Genomic DNA, 22,497 nt, shown 5'->3' with positions numbered 1-22,497 from the left:
ATTGGCTGCAAAACCACCGGTTCTCTCTGCTTTTTCAGCACCAGGGTGATGCAGCAAAGCATTCTGGGAGCTCTGGAAAGTCCTGCAATTGACTTGTACCTCTTCTTACTTTGAGAAAAAAAAGTGAACAGTCCTCTACCTCTCCCAGGGCATGCCAGTGTGTGATAGGCTTGCGTGGGTAGGCTAGCATCTCGTTCCAGTGGTCCCGCCCCAGACCTTCAGCATCTGGCCCTGTCCGACATACACCTATCACCTCGTTGTGACCCACCCTGTGGGCAATGCACACATGCACACATACGCACAGACATAATTTCTTGAGTGCACAAATAAAGATTGTCACCTAATAGCTGAGTGCTGGTTTAATGAAATAATTCTAAACCTACGCTTGGTAATTACAGTTAATTATGTTGCTTCTGAGCAATAAGTGGTTCTGATGAGATCAATGTGTAGCGACACTTACAGGGTTTAAAATGAAATGTTGAAGTTCAGCTCAGTTAGAAATACTTATTCCACCCATAACAACAAACAAGGTTGGGTAGATTTCTTTAAATTCTGTTACAGTTACTAGTTACCCATCCCACACTATTATCACTTTTGGATAAATCTAGTTCAGTAATGTAATTTTATTACTTTCCTATGGAATAAGGAACACTACCAGTGTTCTACTTTTACATACACAATAATACCATTAGAATATAAAACCAGTCTGTCAAATTTCAATGCAATCCAACTGATTGAATACCATTTTGTCTTCAGGAACATGACTTGAAAATATTTGTGTATATATAACACTATCTGAATTATTTCAGTTGTTGAAGTCTATTAGCAGTGCATAGGCTTGAACATGATGTGTCAGTTGGAATAGCTAAATTCATAAATATACCACCTCTTGCTATAAGGGCAATAATAAACGAGTACAAAAAAACCAGTGAAACAGCAGTAAGTCTGGTAGAGGACGCAGGTGCATCTCGCCCCCACGCTCAGTGTGGATGATAGTTTAAGAGGCAAAGAAATATCCAAGGGCCACAGTTGTAGAGCTACATAAGTTGTTTCCGCCTTCATTTAATGCTGATTTGAAAGCCATTTGGAAATCTCGATGTCATTACGAACCCTCTGAATAAATGTAATCCAAGAAGACGTCATCTAGTTTTACAAAAATATATTGAATCTAATACCCATATTTAGGTTGTTAACATGATGGTTACAGGTTTTTGTGGCACTTATACTCCCCAAACCTGGACACAAGTGTTTTAAAATGTTATGTGTTCAAATACAAACATACTTGACCACAACAGTTGTGGTGTTTTGTTTTACTAACAAATAGTGGTGCTCACCGGTCATAGTCCATCACCATGATGGAAAGGCTGACCTGCTCCACGTTCTCCGGGGGGATGTCAAAGATGATGGCCTCGTTGTACACCGGGTTCAGTGTGCTTTTCTTGGTGGTGGTTTTCCGCTTCTTCAGTCTCCGTCCATCACAGAGCAGAGAAACCTTTACATAGGGATCTGTGTGGAAGAAATAGCATTCAACATGATGTAGTTTGTGCAGATTGCAGAATAAGAGAGAATTCAAACATTCATTAGAGCTGAATAAAGGGTTGAGGTCGAGTGCTTCTTAAATTATTACATTAAACGCATCATGAAAGAAGTATCTCATTGTCATCTCTTATTCTTCCTCATAGAATGGTTTTCCTTATTTTTTTATGCAGCCTGGACTCAGGGGAATATGTATCTTAGTATACATAAATCTGTGATTACAATGCGATACTTAAATGTATATGATATGAATGCTAGTAAAACGTATCATCGCCAGCCTGTGTTATGAGCTGTGTGCCTTCAGCCATAACTTCCAGTACATTGTTATACAGAGAACCAGTTTCAACACCCAACAAATTACATTTGTCATTTTGGTTATTTAGCAGGTAGCCTTGTCCGAAGCAACTTACAGTTAATGCATTCATCTTAAAATACTGTATCTATGTGGGCAACCACACAACTCATTAGGAACATTACAAAGTTATCAACCAAAATACAAGCATTGGTTCAGTGTTACTGGGGTTGATATGTGAGAGTTTTGTTGTTATGTTACCTGAGGAGCCAGTAATGTCCATAGCTTTTAGATTTCGACACTTGATGACGGTCAGGGTCATCCGTCCTGCAGTGGGCAGGTAGCATAGAGAGTACATGATCTCCCCCAAATCCACACTTTCCTGTAGTAAGACAGAGAAGACAAGAACGCTGTGTCCAGGAGAGTGTATTTATTTGTTGCTTTAGTAGAACTGCTTTAGGAAAGCAATTACACCCAATTGTTTTAGACAAGGTATAGACACAGAGAGGGCTCCTCAAAACAAAGAGAGGACTTTGATTTTCTCAATTTAGTGCATATGTGGCCTAATTATACTGTACTGGGGTCTGACAAAAGGGAACCAGATGGAAAGACTTGAGAGATGAGGCACTGAAGAACATTGTGTGATGTACTGATGCAATGTGCTTTCAGTGACACTGAACCCTTGTCAATAAAAAGTCCCCTAAGGTGACACGCCAAATATTACATTTTATTGGCTATTCAGAGGACTGGGAGGCTGGTTGTGGTGAGGTGATCTTTGCTTAGTGTGTTGACATAGTTGGAAATAAACCTGTGTGTTCTTTCAGAATGTCACCCAGTCCTAAGATGCCTGCAGGTCCGATTTCATAAGCTTTCCAAAAAAAAAAAAATGGTTACTTATTATTCAATCAATTAATCAATAAAATGTATTTATAAAGCCCTTTTTACATCAGCAGTTGTCACAAAGATGGCAGGAATTTAGGAAGAAACCTAGAGAGGACCCAGGCTCAGAGGGGTGACCATTCCTCTTCTGGCTGTGACGGGTGAACATATTAAGAGTACAAATTGTAAAAATGTATAAATGCACGTGGGGTGAGTCCAGAGTCTATTTAAACTTAGCCCAGGTCAGAAGCATGACCAGATGGACAAGGACAGGGACAACACAGGGGAGGGGGAGGTGTGGCATAGTGGCAGCTGAAATCGTCAGGTATTGTCTTGATCTGCAACACAGCCAGGAGGACTTTGGACAGGGACGGCAATGGGTCTTTCAATTTTACTAGGTTTTTACTAGTTTTTACTAGTAGGTTTTACCAGTTGGCACTGAACAGTCGAAGACCGAGGGACATGTCCTCCAAATGCAGATCTATCCAAGCCATTCTTCTGTAACTAATCACACTGCTTGCTCAATCAGGAAGCATCTGTCACACGTCCTCATTATCTGGCAAAGAACCAAGATGAGGCGTCTTGTCTCTGAAAGAAGTAAAATCTCACCTAATTTTGCCAGTTGCATTACACGCAGAATCTAGATTTGCAGGCGTCCATCTCACCCCATGTACGTGCTACAGAGTAATGCGTCAAGGTCATCCTGTACAACATTCTATCTACCAACCCCTGACAGTGCTAAAACAATTTGCATCAACCTTTGCAGTGTATCGCAACCCTGCTCCAGAACTGCAAAGCAGTGCAATGCCAGAACTCTTGCTTGAGATACAGTGGGGAGAACATGTATTTGATACACTGCCGATTTTGCAGGTTTTCCTACTTACAAAGCATGTAGAGGTCTGTCATTTTTTATCATAGGTAAACTTCAACTGTGAGAGACGAAATCTAAAAAAAAAATCCAGAAAGTCACATTGTATGATTTTTAAATAACTATTTGCATTTTATTGCATGACAAGTATTTGATCACCTACCAACCAGTAAGAATTCCGGCTCTCACAGACCTGTTAGTTTTTCTTTAAGAAGCCCTCCTGTTCTCCACTCATTACCTGTATTAACTGCACCTGTTTGAACTCGTTACCTGTATAAAAGACACCTGTCCAAACACTCAGTCAAACAGACTCCAACCTCCCCACAATGGCCAAGACCAGAGAGCTGTGTAATGACATCAGGGATAGAATTGTAGACCTGCACAATGCTGGGATGGGCTATAGGACAATAGGCAAGCAGCTTGGTGAGAATGCAACAACTGTTGGCGCAATTATTAGGAAATGGAAGTTCAAGATGACGGTCAATCTCCCTCAGTCTGGGGCTCCATGCAAGATCTCACCTCGTGTGGCATCAATGATGCCCAGAACTACACGGCAGGACCTGGTCAATGCCCTGAAGAGAGCTGGGACCACAGTTTAAAAGAAAACCATTAGTAACAAACTATGCCGTCATGGATTAAAATCCTGCAGCGCACCCAAGGTCCCCCTGCTCAAGCCAGCGCATGTCCAGGCCCGTCTGATGTTTGCCAATGACCATCTGGATGATCCAGAGGAGGAATGAGAGAAGGTCATGCGTTCTGATGAGACAAAAATAGAGCTTTTTGGTCTAAACTCCACTCGCCGTGTTTGGAGGAAGAAGAAGGATGAGTACAACCCCAAGAACACCATCCCAACCATGAAGCATGGAGGTGGAAACATCATTCTTTGGGGATGCTTTTCTACAAAGGGGACAGGACCACTGCACCATATTGAGGGGAGGATGGATGGGGCCATGTATCGCGAGATCTTAGCCAACAACCTCCTTCCCTCAGTAAGAGCATTGAAGATGGGTCGTGGCTGGGTCTTCCAGCATGACAACGACCCGAAACACACAGCCAGGGCAACTAAGGAGTGGCTCCGTAAGAAGCATCTCAAGGTCCTGGAGTGAAACCAATAGAAAATCTTTGGAAGGAGCTGAAAGTCCGTATTGCCCAGCGACAGCCCCGAAACCTCAAGGATCTGGAGAAGGTCTGTATGGAGGAGTGGACCAAAATCCCTGCTGCAGTGTGTGCAAACCTGGTCAAGAACTACAGGAAACGTATGATCTCTGTAATTGCAAACAAAGGTTTCTGTACCAAATATTAAGTTCTGCTTTTCTGATGTATCAAATACTTATGTCATGCAATAAAATGCAAATTAATTACTTAAAAAGCATACAATGTGATTTTCTGGATTTTTGTTTTAGATTCCGTCACTCACAGTTGAAGTGTACCTATGATAAAAATGACAGACCTCTACATGCTTTGTAAGTGGGAAAACCTGCAAAATCGGCAGTGTATCAAATACTTGTTCTCCCCACTGTACTTTTGAGCAGTCTTCCATTGTCACTCATGTGCCACTCTGGTCACATGATTATCCATCTGAAATCTATTCCCAGTGTGCCAACTGATTCATGCCTATTAGAAAAGAGAGAACAGTGCATCCTCACATAAGAAAGTCATGGTTTGTTCCAGAGCACAAAACCCCCACCCTCTCCTAAAAACTCAGTAATTTCAAACCAGTCATGATCGTAATATGCCGATAACTTATTTCTGGCTATATTACTCTGCCTTGTTTTTAACCTATAGTATAGACACAAATTGAAAGGCATAACAACGTAAATATCGCCCAGGACAATTAGGTTAAAAAGTACAATACATATATATTTCACCTTCAAGTACATTTGTGGCACGACAAGGGTATGTTTTGTTTTGGCACGCTGCTGTCATACAGTTGTTTTCCAAATTAAATATCAAATTTGAACATAAAATGAAAACGGGTTTAATTATAAGTTTTCTGCCAATGATTAACACAAAGTCCACAATGTCAAAGAGAAAAATAAAAGCTACAAATTGCTCTAAACGAATTACAAATACAAAACAGAAAAAACTATATTGCATAAGTATTCATCCCCTTTAGTCAATATTTGGTAGAGACACGTTTGGCAGCAATCACAGACATGATTGTATTTGGATAAGTTTCAACCAGCTTGGCACATCTGGACACAGCAATTTCTGTAAATTCTTTGCAAAATTGCTCAAGCCACATCAAGTTGGAAGGAGCCCTTTGGTGAAAACATTTTTGAACTCTTTCTACATCTCAGTACTGTGTTACCTAACCTTAACCCTAAATTCACCTTAATCATTACCGTAAATGTTATTTGTAATGAGGCATATTTAATTTTTAACTGATTACGTTAAGGACCAACATAATTGCAAAACGTTAAGGAGCAGTGTAATAGCCAGTCATTAAGGACCAATGGCACAGGGGATATGTTGATAGTGAGCTAAATGAAACCAATTTATGTTCATACTGAATTTAATTGCAATTTACAAAATAGATCCATACGTATGTAATTCCTGAGTGGTAAGGTTGCATATTCAATGCCTTGGAAATGTTCTTATGTATCTTACTCCTGACTGGTGCTTATAAATAACCTTATGTAGGATTTGCTTTGGATGCACCTTTGTTTTCATGATTTAGTTGTTGTTCGGAATTGTATTTAACCTGAAATCATGTGAAAACACTTAATTGCACACAGGTGGACCCCAATTGAATTAATTACGTGACTTGGTTGCATTCATAGGAATGGTGTGAATACTTATGCAATAAATTATTTTCTGTTTTATATTTGGAATTTATTTTCTGATTTTAGTTTTCACTTAAACATTATGGACCCTTTTGTGTAGATCAGTGGCAAAACTGAAGCACCATAAAATGTGGTCTGTGGGGGTTAAATACTTCTGGGAGCCGCTGCATTACACTGGCTGCTGGGTGATCTATGAGATCGTATACAACAGGCACGACATGTTGTTACCTGTTTATAGAAGCAGTTAGGCATACCATAGCCGCTGCTTGTAGGGTCGTACCCAAGAAAATATCAGGCTGTAATTGCAGCCACAGGTGCTTCAACAAAGCACCTTTATCTTATGTAGATTTGATTTAATCTTTTTCTATAAATTTGCAACAGTTTCCATAAATCGTGTTGTTTTATTTGGTATTTATGGAGCATTTTGTTTGTAGACAAGTGAAGGGGGTCTCAATACATTTCCAATGCCCTGTTGATATCTTGATCAGGGGGTGCTTAACGCTGGACTCGCTAATCAGTGGCACGAATAGCAGTCACAAAGATAAAACTGACTTATTGGGGTGATGAGGCTGAAACTGGAGGACCCAGCACCCTACATTTCTCACAGCTACGTATAAGAAGTAACAAAAAACAACCTACATACAACCGATCACACCAGTGCATAATATGATAGAAGGCAATAACATCAGGAAGACAGATTCCTAACAAAAATAATCAGAACATGTAATGGAATTTTCCAAACCATACAAATAGATTTTTATGTGTCACTCTGAACTACAATTAATATACACTCACCTAAAGGATTATTAGGAACACCATACTAATACTGTGTTTGACCCCCTTTCGCCTTCAGAACTGCCTTAATTCTACGTGGCATTGATTCAACAAGGTGCTGAAAGCATTCTTTAGAAATGTTGGCCCATATTGATAGGATAGCATCTTGCAGTTGATGGAGATTTGTTGGATGCACATCCAGGGCACCAAGCTCCCGTTCCACCACATCCCAAAGATGCTCTATTGGGTTGAGATCTGGTGACTGTGGGGGCCATTTCAGTACAGTGAACTCATTGTCATGTTCAAGAAACCAATTTGAAATGATTCAAGCTTTGTGACATGGTGCATTATCCTGCTGGAAGTAGCCATCAGAGGATGGGTACATGGTGGTCATAAAGGGATGGACATGGTCAGAAACAATGCTCAGGTAGGCCGTGGCATTTAAACGATGCCCAATTGGCACTAAGGGGCCTAAAGTGTGCCAAGAAAACATCCCCCACACCATTACACCACCACCACCAGCCTGCACAGTGGTAACAAGGCATGATGGATCCATGTTCTCGTTCTGTTTACGCCAAATTCTGACTCTACCATCTGAATGTCTCAACAGAAATTGAGACTCCTCAGACCAGGCAACATTCTTCCAGTCTTCAACTGTCCAATTTTGGTGAGCTCCTGCAAATTGTAGCTTCTTTTTCCTATTTGTAGTGGAGATGAGTGGTACCCGGTGGGGACTTCTGCTGTTGTAGCCTATCCGCCTCAAGGTTGTGCGTGTTGTGGCTTCACAAATGCTTTGCTGCATACCTCGGTTGTAACGAGTGGTTATTTCAGTCAAAGTTGCTCTTCTATCAGCTTGAATCAGTCGGCCCATTCTCCTCTGACCTCTAACATCAACAAGGTATTTTCACCCACAGGACTACTGCATACTGGATGTTTTTCCCTTTCACACCATTCTTTGTAAACCCTAGAAATGGTTGTGCGTGAAAATCCCAGTAACTGAGCAGATTGTGAAATACTCAGACTGGCCCGTCTGGCACCAACAACCATGCCACGCTCAAAATTGCTTAAATCACCTTTCTTTCCCATTCTGACAATCAGTTTGGAGTTCAGGAGATTGTCTTGACCAGGACCACACCCCTAAATGCATTGAAGCAACTGCCATGTGATTGGTTGATTAGATAATTGCATTAATGAGAAATTGAACAGGTGTTCCTAATAATCCTTTAGGTGAGTGTAAGTGAGTGTAAGTTAAATGTAAATCAGTGGATCTAGGTCAGTCTGATGGCAGTCGTTTACGCTATGGACTGCATTGACCAACTTGTGCTCATGTGATGGTGCCTTCATTACTGCAAATAAAGAATCAGTAGTTGCTCTGTATAGTCTATATTTTTGTGTAGTATTTCAATCAAACAGTATTCTATTAACAAATCCTTAACAGGCTGTAAAGCAAATAAAGGCTATTTCAACTTATCTTGTCATTTGTTTAAGGAGCAAAACCTGTGTTGTGACCAAACAGACAATTCTGGTTAGTACTGTAATATATATTTTCTCTGTCATTTGCCCTCCTGGTTTCTCAATCAAATCAAACTCACATGAAAATGTTGGGATGGGGATAATTATGCCAATTACTCACTTTCAATTTGTTGTCATGTCTGTGTGTATATCAGAAATGAATACCCCAATGCAGCATTATACTGCCTTTCTGAGTAAAAGAGCAACTTTGGTCAAAAATAAGTTACTGACATTGAACATTTTAACATATTCACTGTTTTACATTAGGGAGAAAATGGGAAATGGGAAATCACACTTGCCGCAACTGTGAAAATTCATCTATTTAATATATTTATCATATTCCTCAACTTTCAAGATTTGGTAGAAATGGCTAAATTCCTGATGGGGCTCACAGTTAACATGCCCTTGTTTTTCCGCAGACAAAGCAATGGCAATAGTTCAAGGTAGAGCCACATTCAAATAGACTTCTGGATTTCGGAAGGGGGGCGCATTTGTTGTACGAAAACTCAAGTTGTATTTGGTCACAACATTTGTCATCATTAAAAAAAAATAAGATCAAGTAGTATTTGGCAGAGATCCCCCTCTGAACTTTAATTACACATCTGTAATTTAACACCATACCTAAAAGAATTTGCCAAATGAAAGGCATTAAAATACACCATAACATTTTCACCACCTGCCTAATATTGTGTAGGTCCCCCTTTTGCCGCCAAAACAGCCCTGACCCGTCGAGCCATGGAATCCACTAGAACTCTGAAGGTGTGCTGTGGTATCTGGCACCAAGACGTTAGCAGCAGTTTTGGGCTGCAGTTTTGGAGATGCTCTGACCCAGTTGTCTAGCCATCACAATTTGTCCCTTGTCAAAGTTGCTCAGATCCTTACACTTCTTTTCTTACACACCCTTTTTCCTGCTTCTAACACATCAACTTTGAGGACAGAATGTTCATTTTCTGCCTGGTATATCCCACCCACTGAAGGGTGCCATGATAACGAGATTATCAGTGTTATTCACATCACCTGTCAGTGGTCATGATGTTATGGCTGATCGGTGTAGTACTGTATGTTTCAATATTAATAATTTTTGGAAGAATTTGTTATTGAAAAGGCTTAAACCTTTCATGTGACCCATATATTCTTGGTAGCAATGTAAAGAGGCCTGGGTGACGTCAAAATCTAATAAGTATGTTCACTTTCACAAATTGTTTCTCAATGAAGCTTTTAGATACAAAAAGTCAAATATGCCAACAATCCTTCCTGAAGAGGGTCATTCTTTATATAAATGTGTGAAGAGACAAATAAGAACTGAAATGTAGACCAAATGAGTGGGGCAAAGCATATTGTGTTGAAAAGGAAAGTTTTGAGTGAGGAACAGAAGCGTTCAATTTGCAGTGGTCTCTTTAACCCTTCTGTTCCTGACTCAAAACCTTACTTTTCCACTTTTTTGGAAAGGAAAGAAAAAGGTGCAGTGGTCTCTTAATTATTTCCGAAGCTGTATACTAGAGTCGGGGAGAATCTAATTGGAAAGTACCGAAAACCACATTCCCAGGTTGTTAACATTGTTTTTGCCTACACCGCTCAGAAGTTCTGTAGAGTGGATCAAAGCAAGACTACTATAAAGGGTCCATAAGGTAACCATAGAACCAGGAGACGTTTGCTGAATTAACAGTAGGCCACATAAATATTTATTGCCACTAGTGGCAAACAGTTTGGCAGAAGTATATTTTTGTTGTCAGCTCTTAGCTCCCAGTCACGCTCAAAGGATTGTTACATGCTGCAAGCTACAATCATCAATTCTCAGTATGTCAGCTGCCTGTTGTTGACCCAAGGCTTATTGTAACAAAATGCAGTACAGTACAGTAGATTTGTGTGTCCACTGGAAGGAGGATGAAGGAGATTTTGATATACAGACTGATTTCTTCCAAGATTTTCCATAACTCAACTGAGTTTTGTGTTTTTGTATCTACTGTTGGTAAAATGTTTTGCTTAGAATAGAAATTGTGTGTAAATTACAGGTTTTTTAAAAAGACTACAGCTGTGCTCATTAGGTGTGACCCCATTTTCATTTCATAGTGTCTCTGCAATCAAAAAAACTATAAACCTCAACTGTACGTTTTCTAACCACCATCTTCAAAGTAGCCGTAAGCTAAATGAATGGATGCTACACATAATAAACATTACGTAACAATTCCTAAGGACTTACTATATGTTGTAAACACCAGGGCCGTTTACTAGGGCAGTTCCTAAGAGCTCACGGCCTTCCTTTAACCCATCTAAACCGTATAATGTGAAAGTTAATTATGTTACTTAGTTTACCAGTCAAGTCCAATTGACCATTAGGGCTGGGCTTTTAATCTAGCCCCAGATCATTGAATGGTCCAATATATCAAAACCTTTTCATAAATGATATCATATTTGTATCTAATGAAAATGCACCAGCCAAAGACAATTCAAGGAAATTGTTGATACACTTGGTTGTGCTTTTATTATTGGTGTTTCGGGTACAAGGTATTTAGGTTGTTCTCAGTGCAGTTCATTTCACTATCGGGCCGAAGCCCATGTGAACCATTGAGCTTTGACGGGGATGTCAGATTTAGCATTTGAGAACCCTATAACAGCTAAAAAACAGATGAGCACAATTTATCAAGGTATTATCATCAGACGCAATTCTTACGAGTGACAAGTACATTTTTTAATGGGATTGTCATGCTTGAAAGACTTACTGAGAACTGGTACTTGTTTCAGTTCCTGCACCTGAATACAAATAATACAGGCACCCAAAACGGGTATAAACACATATTTCAGTAAAGAACCGCTTTTAACAATCTGGCCTTTCAATCAATTACTGAGGATGGGTGGGCAGGATGTTTGTTAATCACATAGTTGGTAGGGGTTCCGATGAAAATAAATCAGTGTTGGACTTTGAGGTAAATGATAGATCAGTTAGAAAAACACACAAGAAAATAAGTAAACATACAAAAACATAAATCATTTGATTTCTGTCAAGTAAAAATGGATTCCCCTGTTAAGAAACATTACAGAATTCATGACATGAATTTACAAAAATAAATCTAACAATGTTAATCTCAAAGTGCACATAAACAAGAACTATTATGTCACCAGACTAACCTACTGGCTTTGGGCTGAGCATCCAAAGTCTTGGAATTCTAGAAACGGCATACAAGTTTTACCTGTTTAGGTCAGGACTCAAATTTGCCATAAATGAATCAGCTTTGCGGAAAATGCATTCTCAAGTTTTCTATCCACCTAGCCAATAAATACCCCCAGAAAAGGAATTAATATTAATAAATGGCTGGTGTGGAGTTAATGAACAGAAATAATCTAACCAAGGCAGAAGTAGTGGGCAGAAGTGGGTGTGCTCAATTAAAACAGGGTTATCATAAACAAGTCAGAGAAGGTTGAAAGTTGAGGAAAAGGCAGATTTAGGCCCATGGCAGTGTTTGAGGCTGAGGTACAGTGGGGAGAACAAGTATTTGATACACTGCCGATTTTGCAGGTTTTCCTACTTACAAAGCATGTAGAGGTCTGTCATTTTTATCATAGGTAAACTTCAACTGTGAGAGACGAAATCTAAAACAAAAATCCAGAAAATCACATTGTAAGATTTTTAAATAATTAATTGGCATTTTATTGCATGACATAAGTATTTGATCACCTACCAACCAGTAAGAGTTCCGGCTCTCACAGACCTGTTAGTTTTTCTTTAAGAAGCCCTCCTGTTCTCCACTCATTACCTGTATTAACTGCACCTGTTTGAACTCGTTACCTGTATAAAAGAAACCTGTCCACACACTCAATCAAACAGACTCCAACCTCTCCACAATGTCCAAGACCAGAGAGCTGTGTAAGGACATCAGGGATAGAATTGTAGACCTGCACAAGGCTGGGATGGGCTACAGGACAATAGGCAAGCAGCTTGGTGAGAAGGCAACATCTGTTGGTGCAATTTTTTGAAAATGGAAGAAGTTCAAGATGACGGTCAATCTCCCTCGGTCTGGGGCTCCATGCAAGATCTCACCTCGTGGGGCATCAATGATCATGAGGAAGGTGAGGGATCAGTCCAGAACTACATGGCAGGACCTGGTCAATAACTTGAAGAGAGCTGGGACCACAGTCTCAAAGAAAACCATTAGTAACACACTACGCCGTCATGGATTAAAATCCTGCAGTGCACGCAAGGTCCCCCTGCTCAAGCCAGCGCATGTCCAGGCCCGTCTGAAGTTTGCCAATGACCATCTGGATGATCCAGAGGAGGAATGGGAGAAGGTCATGTGGTCTGATGAGACAAAAATAGAGCTTTTTGGTCTAAACTCCACTCACCGTGTTTGGAGGAAGAAGAAGGATGAGTACAACCCCAAGAACCCCACCCCAACCGTGAAGCATGGAGGTAGAAACATCATTCTTTGGGGATGCTTTTCTACAAAGGGGACAGGACAACTTCACCGTATTGAGGGGAGGATGGATGGGGCCATGTATCGCGAGATCTTAGCCAACAACCTCCTTCCCTCAGTAAGAGCATTGAAGATGGGTCGTGGCTGGGTCTTCCAGCATGACAACGACCCGAAACACACAGCCAGGGCAACTAAGGAGTGGCTCCGTAAGAAGCATCTCAAGGTCCTGGAGTGAAACCAATAGAAAATCTTTGGAAGGAGCTGAAAGTCCATATTGCCCAGCGACAGCCCCGAAACCTCAAGGATCTGGAGAAGGTCTGTATGGAGGAGTGGACCAAAATCCCTGCTGCAGTGTGTGCAAACCTGGTCAAGAACTACAGGAAACGTATGATCTCTGTAATTGCAAACAAAGGTTTCTGTACCAAATATTAAGTTCTGCTTTTCTGATGTATCAAATACTTATGTCATGCAATAAAATGCAAATTATTTACTTAAAAATCATACAAGTGGGAAAACCTGCAAATTCGGCAGTGTATCAAATACTTGTTTTCCCCACTGTATTTGGCTAAAGAAATTATAATAAGTGATTTGTACTGTACAACGACTACCTATTGTTCTCCCCACTGTATATGTCAGCTTTCTGCTGTGTGAGTGCTTGGCTAAATTCACTGCTCCTGACAAAGGGCTTATGCAACACAGGCCCCTGCAACCCACCAGTTGTGATCGGTGAGGATCATTCCAGGATGTCAAGCCGCACCTAATCAAATTATTCACTTAGATTTGAAAACAAAGGGTATTGTCAAGCATTTCCCTAATAAGCTAGATCAAGTGCAGCACAGAACCCCAACAGAATCCATCATTTGCATTTATGTAATTTGGTGGACAAGCTTATTGACCAAGACATACAGTTACTGATTATCACCGATCATAGATGAAGGAGACTCGACAAACTCACCGTGGTTGCAGTGTGAATGTCCTTCCACACCACCGCTTCCCTTGAGAGGTCGGAAAGCTCGAAAAGGTTGTCCACCACCACCTCACCGATCATGTCGTGGCTGGTAAATCGGTCGAAGTCGTAGACACTGAAGTGCAGTTTGCGGTTGCACAGCTGGTCGTACTCCACAGGAAAGCAGAAAGCCTCATCGAACGTGGGGTTAAGTGTTTTGCGGTGGACACGTGTCTGAAACTTCTTTTTTCTATCGGGCAGCAGGTAGATCTTGACATAAGGGTCAGAGGTGCCAGTGAAGTCTTTGGCTGGCAGTTCCAGAGCCTTAAGGATTGTGACCACCAGTGCCTGTTCCTCATAGTCGTAGAGAAGCGAGAAACTCAGTTTCCCACAAGTTTCCACAGGCTCTTTGTTTCCATCCTCAGAGTCGACTGACTTCTGCTTGTAGAGCTCAGGCTTAATGCGACCAATGCTTACTGTGGAGGATTGGCGGATGGGAAGCGCGTCCATGCTGAAGTCCACACTTGTAACATTCATCTGCCGTGGCAGGTGGCGCCTGAATGAATTGTGCCTATTGAAAAGGGAATATTTGATCAGTCATCTACACTGTACCTTTCAAAGACTCAGAGAGAGAAGTATGGAATCTTACTGACATGTTTGAAACCAACAGCATCAAGAAGATGAAATTAGAGTGGTTGTGAGGGTGTCTACCACGTTAGACATTGTTTTTTCGTAGTATTTTTCTGAAGTTTTTTATTTATTTTTTGTCGTTCTAGCAGTATTGTGATGAAGACATTTACACTTAGATCTAGTCAATCCGTTCTTTCAGGGTCAAATATAAAGACGTTACTAGCTTTTACATCAACCCGGTCAAGGAAATTCATGACTGGATTCAAGAAACTGAGAAGCTATGTGACATAGTGTTATATTTTTTTAAGGACTTCTTTTGGAAAATAACATTAACTGGGACACCTTGAGCCCAGTTCCAGGCATTGATAATGACTTTCATCCTTTCAACAATGGTCTTTACTACTCCTGGTTGTCACTTAGCAACTTGTAACCCCCCACTGACACTAAAAGGATGATGACAAAAATCAGGCAGTGTTAGCATTGATACATATGATAAAAACCTGGGAAATACATATGAATTATAAAAAACATCACATTATATTTCATCCTCATTTAAGAAGTAGCCCTTTTCTTGCATGTATTTAATGGTCTTTGCCATTGCACTTTTATTTATTTACAAGTTAGTTGGTTATAAAGCAGCAGCTACTCTTCCTGGGATCCCCAAAACACTGATGCGTTGATAGAACAGAACAGTCCCACACATTCAGAAAACAATGCCACTAAAAGAAAATCTGTAGAGTATGTTAGATGTGTATCTGTTTCTTCCCAGTCTTAGTTATGCGGCACGGTGGCATTTTTTAAAATCAATTTTTAAAGGTCATTTTGCTGTTTGCTTGAGTAATTGAGGATGGAACAGAGTTCCATGTGATCATGGCTCTGTACAGTACTGTGCATCTCTGTGAATTTGTTGTAGACAAAGGGATTGTGAAGAGATACCCATACAAACCCTACAATACGTGCCACCAGGTATCTCAGCTGTATTATATTGGATTATGTATACAATTTAGACTATTCATTACAATGATAGTTATAATAGTTATCAAAACTACAAGGGAAACTGTTAATCTGTTACCACCCCTCAACCATTGTTTATTCCTTTCTTTGCTGCACCTGACAGTACTGATGACCAATAGTTGACAAGATCAGAGCCTGATCAATCATTTTTAAGCATTTTAAGTGAAGTGGTGGTTGGAACCCAGCTGAGTTATTTCCTCTTGGTGACAGGAGTCAAGACCCGGCTCACCGGAAAGACTGAATACAAATCCTTGCCAAGAGTCTCAAGTGAGATCTGTCTGTTTGCTGACGTCAGTTGTAGTGAAACACTTGTCATCGTTTGTGTGTACAGCATGTCTGCACAATGCGTAAGCAGTGAATGCTGATGTAGCTGTCAGAGAGGATTATTCCATTTACATTTTTAGGATCAATACTAACAGAATGTATCTGTTGCACTTCTCCATGGTAATCACCTGCTCAGAAGTCACATGGTTGCAAAGCCTCCTAGTTTTGCCCTGGGGCCCAGAGTGACACCAAGCGTCTCCTCCCATGAGATCTCACACAAACACATTGATCATGTCTTCTAACATATATGCATTCTCGCAGTATTTCATCTGATTATCCTTAATTTGGTGTATTATAAATGTACCCCTTGCTTGTCTCAGGATTAGATTTGTTCTTTAGTAGAAGCCAGATGCTCTGTGAAAGCACTGAGCAGCATGTTTCCAGGAGATATAAGGTAACATGTTGATAGAGCTGCCATAATTTCTTCTGAAGTCGGGAAAGGCGTCCCCCCATGTAATTTCACATTTGACCTTTTCACCTCTCTTCAGTGTGTAATTCATAAAGTCCCAGGCTTCATAAATTTAATCAACTTTTCCTAATGACAAAGTAAAGCAATTGTCAATAATGGCTTCCTTTAGGAGATGCAGTGCAGCTGCTCATTGTGGCTCTGTAGGACCCGTGCCTCGCAGCATGTCAGTTCCCACCCTGCGGCACTGCTAATTACAGACACGCTAGTTTAAACACAGTCCCCGAAAACAAAGAAGAGGAGCTGATTGTTTAATTACCGGGTTCGCTTACCACCGTTGTCATGGTAACGTGACTCATGCCTGCCCAATGCAAGACATTGCCCTGGGTGATTACAGGGCTTGTGTGTGCGAATGGCAAGGGGGAGTGCTGTCGCCTTGATGAGGACCATGGGAGCGCTTCCTTGGCGTCCGAGCATGAATCCTGACGCTCTATTTTATTCTGTGCCATTTTAAGGTTATTCGTCACAAAATGAACTGTCAATTAAAAAATGGTCATGGCTATACTTTGAGTAAAGGTTCAGTGTCACTTGCCTGAAAGAGTCTAAGTACCCCCCACCATGTATGCACAGGTATGTGAATACATATAGCCTAACCATGCCCATATCTACTGATAAGTGATGAGCTGACAAGAAATAATAAAATATTTCTATTTTTAAATTTGTGATGACTTGTGTTGTGAAGCCAGCCAGGTAGGGATCTTGATTTCATAAAATCTTTGCATTGTCATAGTTAAAAATCAAATAATGACATTTTGCACCCATGTCAGTCTTTTTGACAGTGTTGCTTGAGGTGAGACAAAGCTTCCATGCATGTTAGTCAAAGACTGCTAATGAAGAAGCCAAGCATGATGGGTAGCAAGAGACACTAACTGTTGCGTAATCTGCTCGTGTCATTCATCTCTAAATATCTAAACTATCTAGTGATATTATGCCAGTCAAGTCAGCCAAGGCTGGCTGGCTGGTTGGCTGGTTGGCTGGCTAACATAAGCATTAGCTAACGCTTTGTATCTAACTGGCACCATTGAAAACCTTCTTGTCTTGTCGTTTCATCAAAGGAACCTAACTAGCGTTGACAGTGGTGATAATTAATTGTCTACATTTCAGTTTACCTAAATTTACACTGAATCTAAATTTGAATGTGTATGTCAGGGAATTAAAAGGGTAGAAAGACATTATTTTATATCTATTCAGTGATTGGCCCTGAATTTCCTTTCAACTTAATCAATGGAAAATGAAAAGATTTAACCAAACAAAGCTGAACTTTGGGAAGGTACTGGAGAAGATGAGGATAGGAAGAAATGTTAGATATTGCCAAGGAAGATACACTGTTGTGTAATCTAACCTGGATGTTTCAATCATGCTCAAACTTTCCTAGCTTCAAAAAGTTAGATGATATGGGGATCTGTGCAAAATGGCTTTATAGGCAGAAAGTTTGCAATATGAGTGAAATGTCAGTATACTCGTGTGTACACAGCATTTAGGCATTTTGAGAATGTGGAGTGGAGGTTTGCTTAGACTCATGACCTCAGTATTTCGGGTGTGCTAGATCAATCAATCAATCAAATGTATTTATAAAGCCCTTTTTACAACAGCAGTTGTCACGAAGTGCTTTACAGAGACACCCGGCCTTAAACCCCAAGGAGCAAACAACAGTAGTGTTGAATTTCAGTAGCTAGGAAAAACTCCCTAAGAAGGTCGAATTTTAGGAAGAAACCTAGAGAGGACCCAGGCTCAGAGGGGTGACCAGTCCTCTTCTGGCTGTGCCGGGTTGAGATATTAAGAGTCCAATTGGAATAATAAATTTATCTGGGCTAAATCCAGAGTCTATTTGATTTTAGACTAGGTCAGAAGTATGACCATGTGGACAAGGACAGGGACAGCAACGGGCCCCCCAAACCAGGTAATCTGCAGGTGTGGACCAGGACCTCATCTCCTCCTAAAATTTAAAACTGGAGGAGACTGAGAAAAGTTAGTAGTACATCCCTCATATCCCTCATAGATACAACCTTGGGCCTAACTCACATACATGTGAGTTGATCACATAAATCCTTGCACTCCAAAATGTATGGCTTTAAGGGTTCAGAGACCCAGAGACAAAGGTAAACTATCGTTACCTGGAGGAGGAGGTGGGCTCTGTTGTCTGCCTCTGGATTTTAGCCTGCTGGCCAAACCTCTCCTTCAGGGCCATCTGCACCTCTGCAGGGATATCTGGGGATGTCTGGCTGATCTTCATGGCTGCCTCCAGAAGCTTGATAGAGCTGCTACGCCCATTCACCTTTGTCCCTGGCACAGTCGGCTTCTTCTCTCCCTCCACAGCTGCCATCTTTTCATGGGGTATGATGGGCGGGAGGGCTGGTGAAGGGGCTTCTGGGAACCCGACACGGTGACCATTGTCGGCATGGGACGACAGTGCTTTGCTTCTCCAGATGGGCCAGCACAGCTTCCAAAAGACAAAGAGAGAGACTACCAACAGGGCGAGCCCACAGAAACCGACGACGACAGCAAGGAGACTGACAGAGATGTCTAGGAATGACCACAGACAACGAGAGAGGTGCGGAAGAGTGAGAATGAGCAAGCAATGACCAGAGTGTGACAGACAAACATGCAAGACACAGAAAAAAAGAGAGAAAGCAAGCTGTAAAAGAGGAGGCTGTAAATGTACTTGTTTGGTAAAGGTAAGAGGATGTTAGAAAGTATTACAGCTTCAATTGTAGACAGTCACAAAGACAGGACTGACATATGTATTGTAATATTTGATCAAGTTGTCAATAAAATTTTCAGAAACTACTATCCCATCCTCTGCAACGACTGTATATACTACCATTCAAAGGTTTGGGGTCACTTAGACATTTTCTTATTCTTTTAAATAATAAAATAAAAATCCATTAAAAAACAATTTAATTGATCAAAAATACAATGCAGACACTGGTCATTTTGTAAATGACTATTGTAGCTGGAAGCGGATGCTTTTAAATGGAATGTCAACATTGGCATACAGAGGCCCATTATCAGCAACTATCAGTCCTGTGTTCCAATGGCACATTGTGTTTGATTATCTTATTTTATAATTTTAAAAGGCTAACTGATCATTAGAAAACCCTTTCGCAGTTATGTTCGCACAGCTTAAAACTGTTGTGCTGATTAAAAAATCAATAAAACTGGTCTTTAGACTAGTTGAGTATCTGGAGCATCAGCAATTGTTGGTTCAATTACAGGATCAAAATGTCCAGAAACAAAGAACTTTCTTCAGAAAGTCATCAGTCTATTCTTGTTATGATAAAATAAGATTATTCCATGCAAGAAATTGCATAGAAACGTAAGATCTTGTACAATGCTCTGTACTACTCCCACAGAACAGCGCAAACTGTCCAAAATAGAAAGATGAGTGGGAGGACCTGGTGCACAACTGAGAAAGAGAACAAATACATTAGTGTCTACAGTAGTTTGAGAAACAGATGCCTCACAGGTCCTCAACTGGCAGCTTCATTAAATAGTACCCACAAAACACCAGACTCAAGGGCAACTGTGAAGAGGTGACCCTGGGGTGCTAGCCTTCTAGGCAGAGTTGCAAAGAAAAAGCCAGACTGACCAATAAATAGAAAAATTAAGATGGGCAAAAGGACACAGACACTGGACCGAGAAAGATTGGAAAAAGGTGTTTTGGACAGACAAATCTAAGTTTGAGGCGTTCGAATCACAAAGAAGAAAACTTGTGAGAAGCAGACCAAATGAAAAGATGCTGGAGGAGTGCTTGACCCCATCTGTCACGCATGATGGAGGCAATGTGATGGTCTGGGAGTGCTTTGGTGGTGATTTAAGTGGGAGATTTGTACAGGGTGAAAAGGATCTTGAAGAAGGAAGGCTATATGTCCATATTGTAAAACCATGCCATACCCTTTGCCTGTTTAGAGCCAGTTTTGTCCGACAACAGGACAATGACACAAAGCACATATCCAAATTATGCGAGAACTATTTAGGGAAGAAGCAGTCAGCTGGTATTCTGTCTGTAATGGAGTGGCCAGCACAGTCACTGATCTCAACCCTATTGAACTGTTGAGCAAGGAGCAGCTTGACCGTATGGCACATATGAAGTGCCCATCAATAAGCCATTCCAACTTGTGGGAGGTGTTTAAGGAAGCATGGGGTGAAATGTCTTTAGATTAACTAGAATGCCAAAGTTATGCAAGGCTGTATTTGCTGCAAATGGAGATTATTTGATGAAAGCAAAGTTAGAACATACTCATTTAAATTAAAAGTCATTATTTCTAATCTTGTCAATTACTATATTTCCCATTAATTTAGCTATATTTCCTATTCAAACTAATTTCATAAATATTTTTATGGAAAACAAGAAAACTTTAAGTGACCCCATACTTTTGAACGGTAGTAATAGCTTTAGGTACAAATCAAGCTTTAGGCTATAGCGAGACTATTACTGAATGCATTATGCATTCCAGTGGGCACATGGGTTTGTATGTGCGGAAGACACAATGTGCAGAACATTTATTCCTTCTTACTGATGTAACTGCATAATGTCACATGCTTGTTGGTGTTCTTACTCTGTTATTCTGTCTCACAAAAACAAGGGTTACTTTTTAATTCCGCAAATATCCTTATATTCAGGGTAAACAATTACCCCAATAGGTAGGTTTAGCAGATATCAGGTAAATAAGTAATTTGAAACAGTGTGTAATTATTTAGTCGACCAACAAAAATCATCTGTGCATCATTTAACTGTTTTAACATATTAGCCAAGCTGTACCATAGAATAAAACCGCATTCATCAGTGTACAATATTTGAACAATTACGTAAGATACCTAAAAAAGCTACTAAATTGATTTATTTGACAGAGGGAATCCACAATGACTGGGTTATTGGGATAGCCAGCAATTATGACCCATTTCAGACGTTTGACTATTTAAATTAATGATTGCAAAATATTTAGCGTCTTCTTTCTAAATATTTAGCGTCTTCTTTCAACAGTCTATTATCGTTCTCTGTAACTGTCACACTAACTGCACACGCCCAAGCCAAGCACAATGAAAGGAAAAAACGAACGTGAACTGCTGCTGCAACAGGTGCAGTCTTTTTCCTCTGCAGACACAGATGCTTCACCTGTTGCGCATACCTCAGTACGACAAAAGGACACAACCGAAACTTAAAGTTATTCTAGTTCGACACTGTAGCGAGTCTTATATGAATAGCCTACTAAGCATTGCAAAGCTTCAAGTGAACGCTTTAAATCATGCAAAGTTTAACTGCTAACTCTTTACTATTTCAACTATTATCTTACACAACCACTTGCAGCAGATCGATTGTTTTGCGAAGAGATCTGACTAACGTATACAACCCTAGGGAACACACCATGACAGAGGGATAGCTTCGAGGGGGGAGAGGAAAAAACATTGATATTGTCCTATTTACCTCTGCTCCCTTTACCTGGTATGTTGCTCTCCAAGGGAAATATATCCGAACATTTCTCTCGATCGACATGGCCCGCTAGACAGAGTTCCGTAACGATCTGAAGGGCCCTTTGGCACAAGCTGATGCTTTCCTCCGTTCGGACACTCATGTCTTTCCTGTTAAGCCATTGGACGCTGGACGAGCCTGGAGGGCTGTGATTCATTTGGCCACCTTGTGCGCCGCTGAGTGCAGCCTCTCCACGCCAAAGATCAGAGCGCACGAGGCATCCACATCCATATCCACTGCGCAATGCCGAGACTGATTACCCGCGCGCTTCTTCCGTTTGAACAAAAGGGATTCGCATTTGGCGTCCACGAGCTACTGGCCAATAGGATGGAAGCCGCGGTTAACTAAGACCGGACGGTAGGAATTGCACACTATGAACTGGCCAATAGCCTGATGCTTGACTTGTGTGCAATCCACACATGTCCATCAGAATTCTAAAAAGTACATTGAACATTATGAATTTGCCTTAGCGCCGCAACTTTTCAATAGTGACAACTGCTAATAACCCCTCCTTTGCTCTTCCCCAAATTTGTCATAACCAAATGTACAGCCCTAGAACTCACAACTTATTAAATATTTGAAGATTTGTTC

General features: G+C 40.8%; 1 protein-coding gene across 5 annotated transcripts in view; it reads right to left on the bottom strand.

Moving 5' to 3' along the window:
* syt10 (synaptotagmin X) overlaps positions 1–22,142 on the bottom strand; it is a 28,526-nt gene extending 6,384 nt beyond the window's left edge. For 2 of the 5 annotated variants that reach the window (XR_002195955.3, XM_020042644.3), the window contains exons 1-6: positions 21,862–22,142; positions 18,551–18,959; positions 14,012–14,573; positions 2,090–2,210; positions 1,335–1,506; positions 110–269 (exon numbers count right to left, since the gene is read on the bottom strand). Coding sequence is in view for 4 of the 5 variants with exons in the window: in XM_020042644.3 (XP_019898203.2) it covers positions 110–269; positions 1,335–1,506; positions 2,090–2,210; positions 14,012–14,573; positions 18,551–18,959; positions 21,862–22,063 (1,626 nt within the window). In the remaining variant the exon portion in view is untranslated. The remainder of the gene's footprint in view (positions 1–109; positions 270–1,334; positions 1,507–2,089; positions 2,211–14,011; positions 14,574–18,550; positions 18,960–21,861) is intronic. The other 3 variants (XM_010887225.4, XM_020042645.3, XM_013140161.4) reach the window with 3 other exon arrangements.
* Between the last annotated feature and the right edge of the window lie 355 nt (positions 22,143–22,497).

Source organism: Esox lucius, chromosome 23 (genome assembly GCF_011004845.1).
Source record: "Esox lucius isolate fEsoLuc1 chromosome 23, fEsoLuc1.pri, whole genome shotgun sequence".
NCBI classification, from domain to species: domain Eukaryota; kingdom Metazoa; phylum Chordata; class Actinopteri; order Esociformes; family Esocidae; genus Esox; species Esox lucius.
This window is presented reverse-complemented; position numbering and strand designations above follow the sequence as displayed.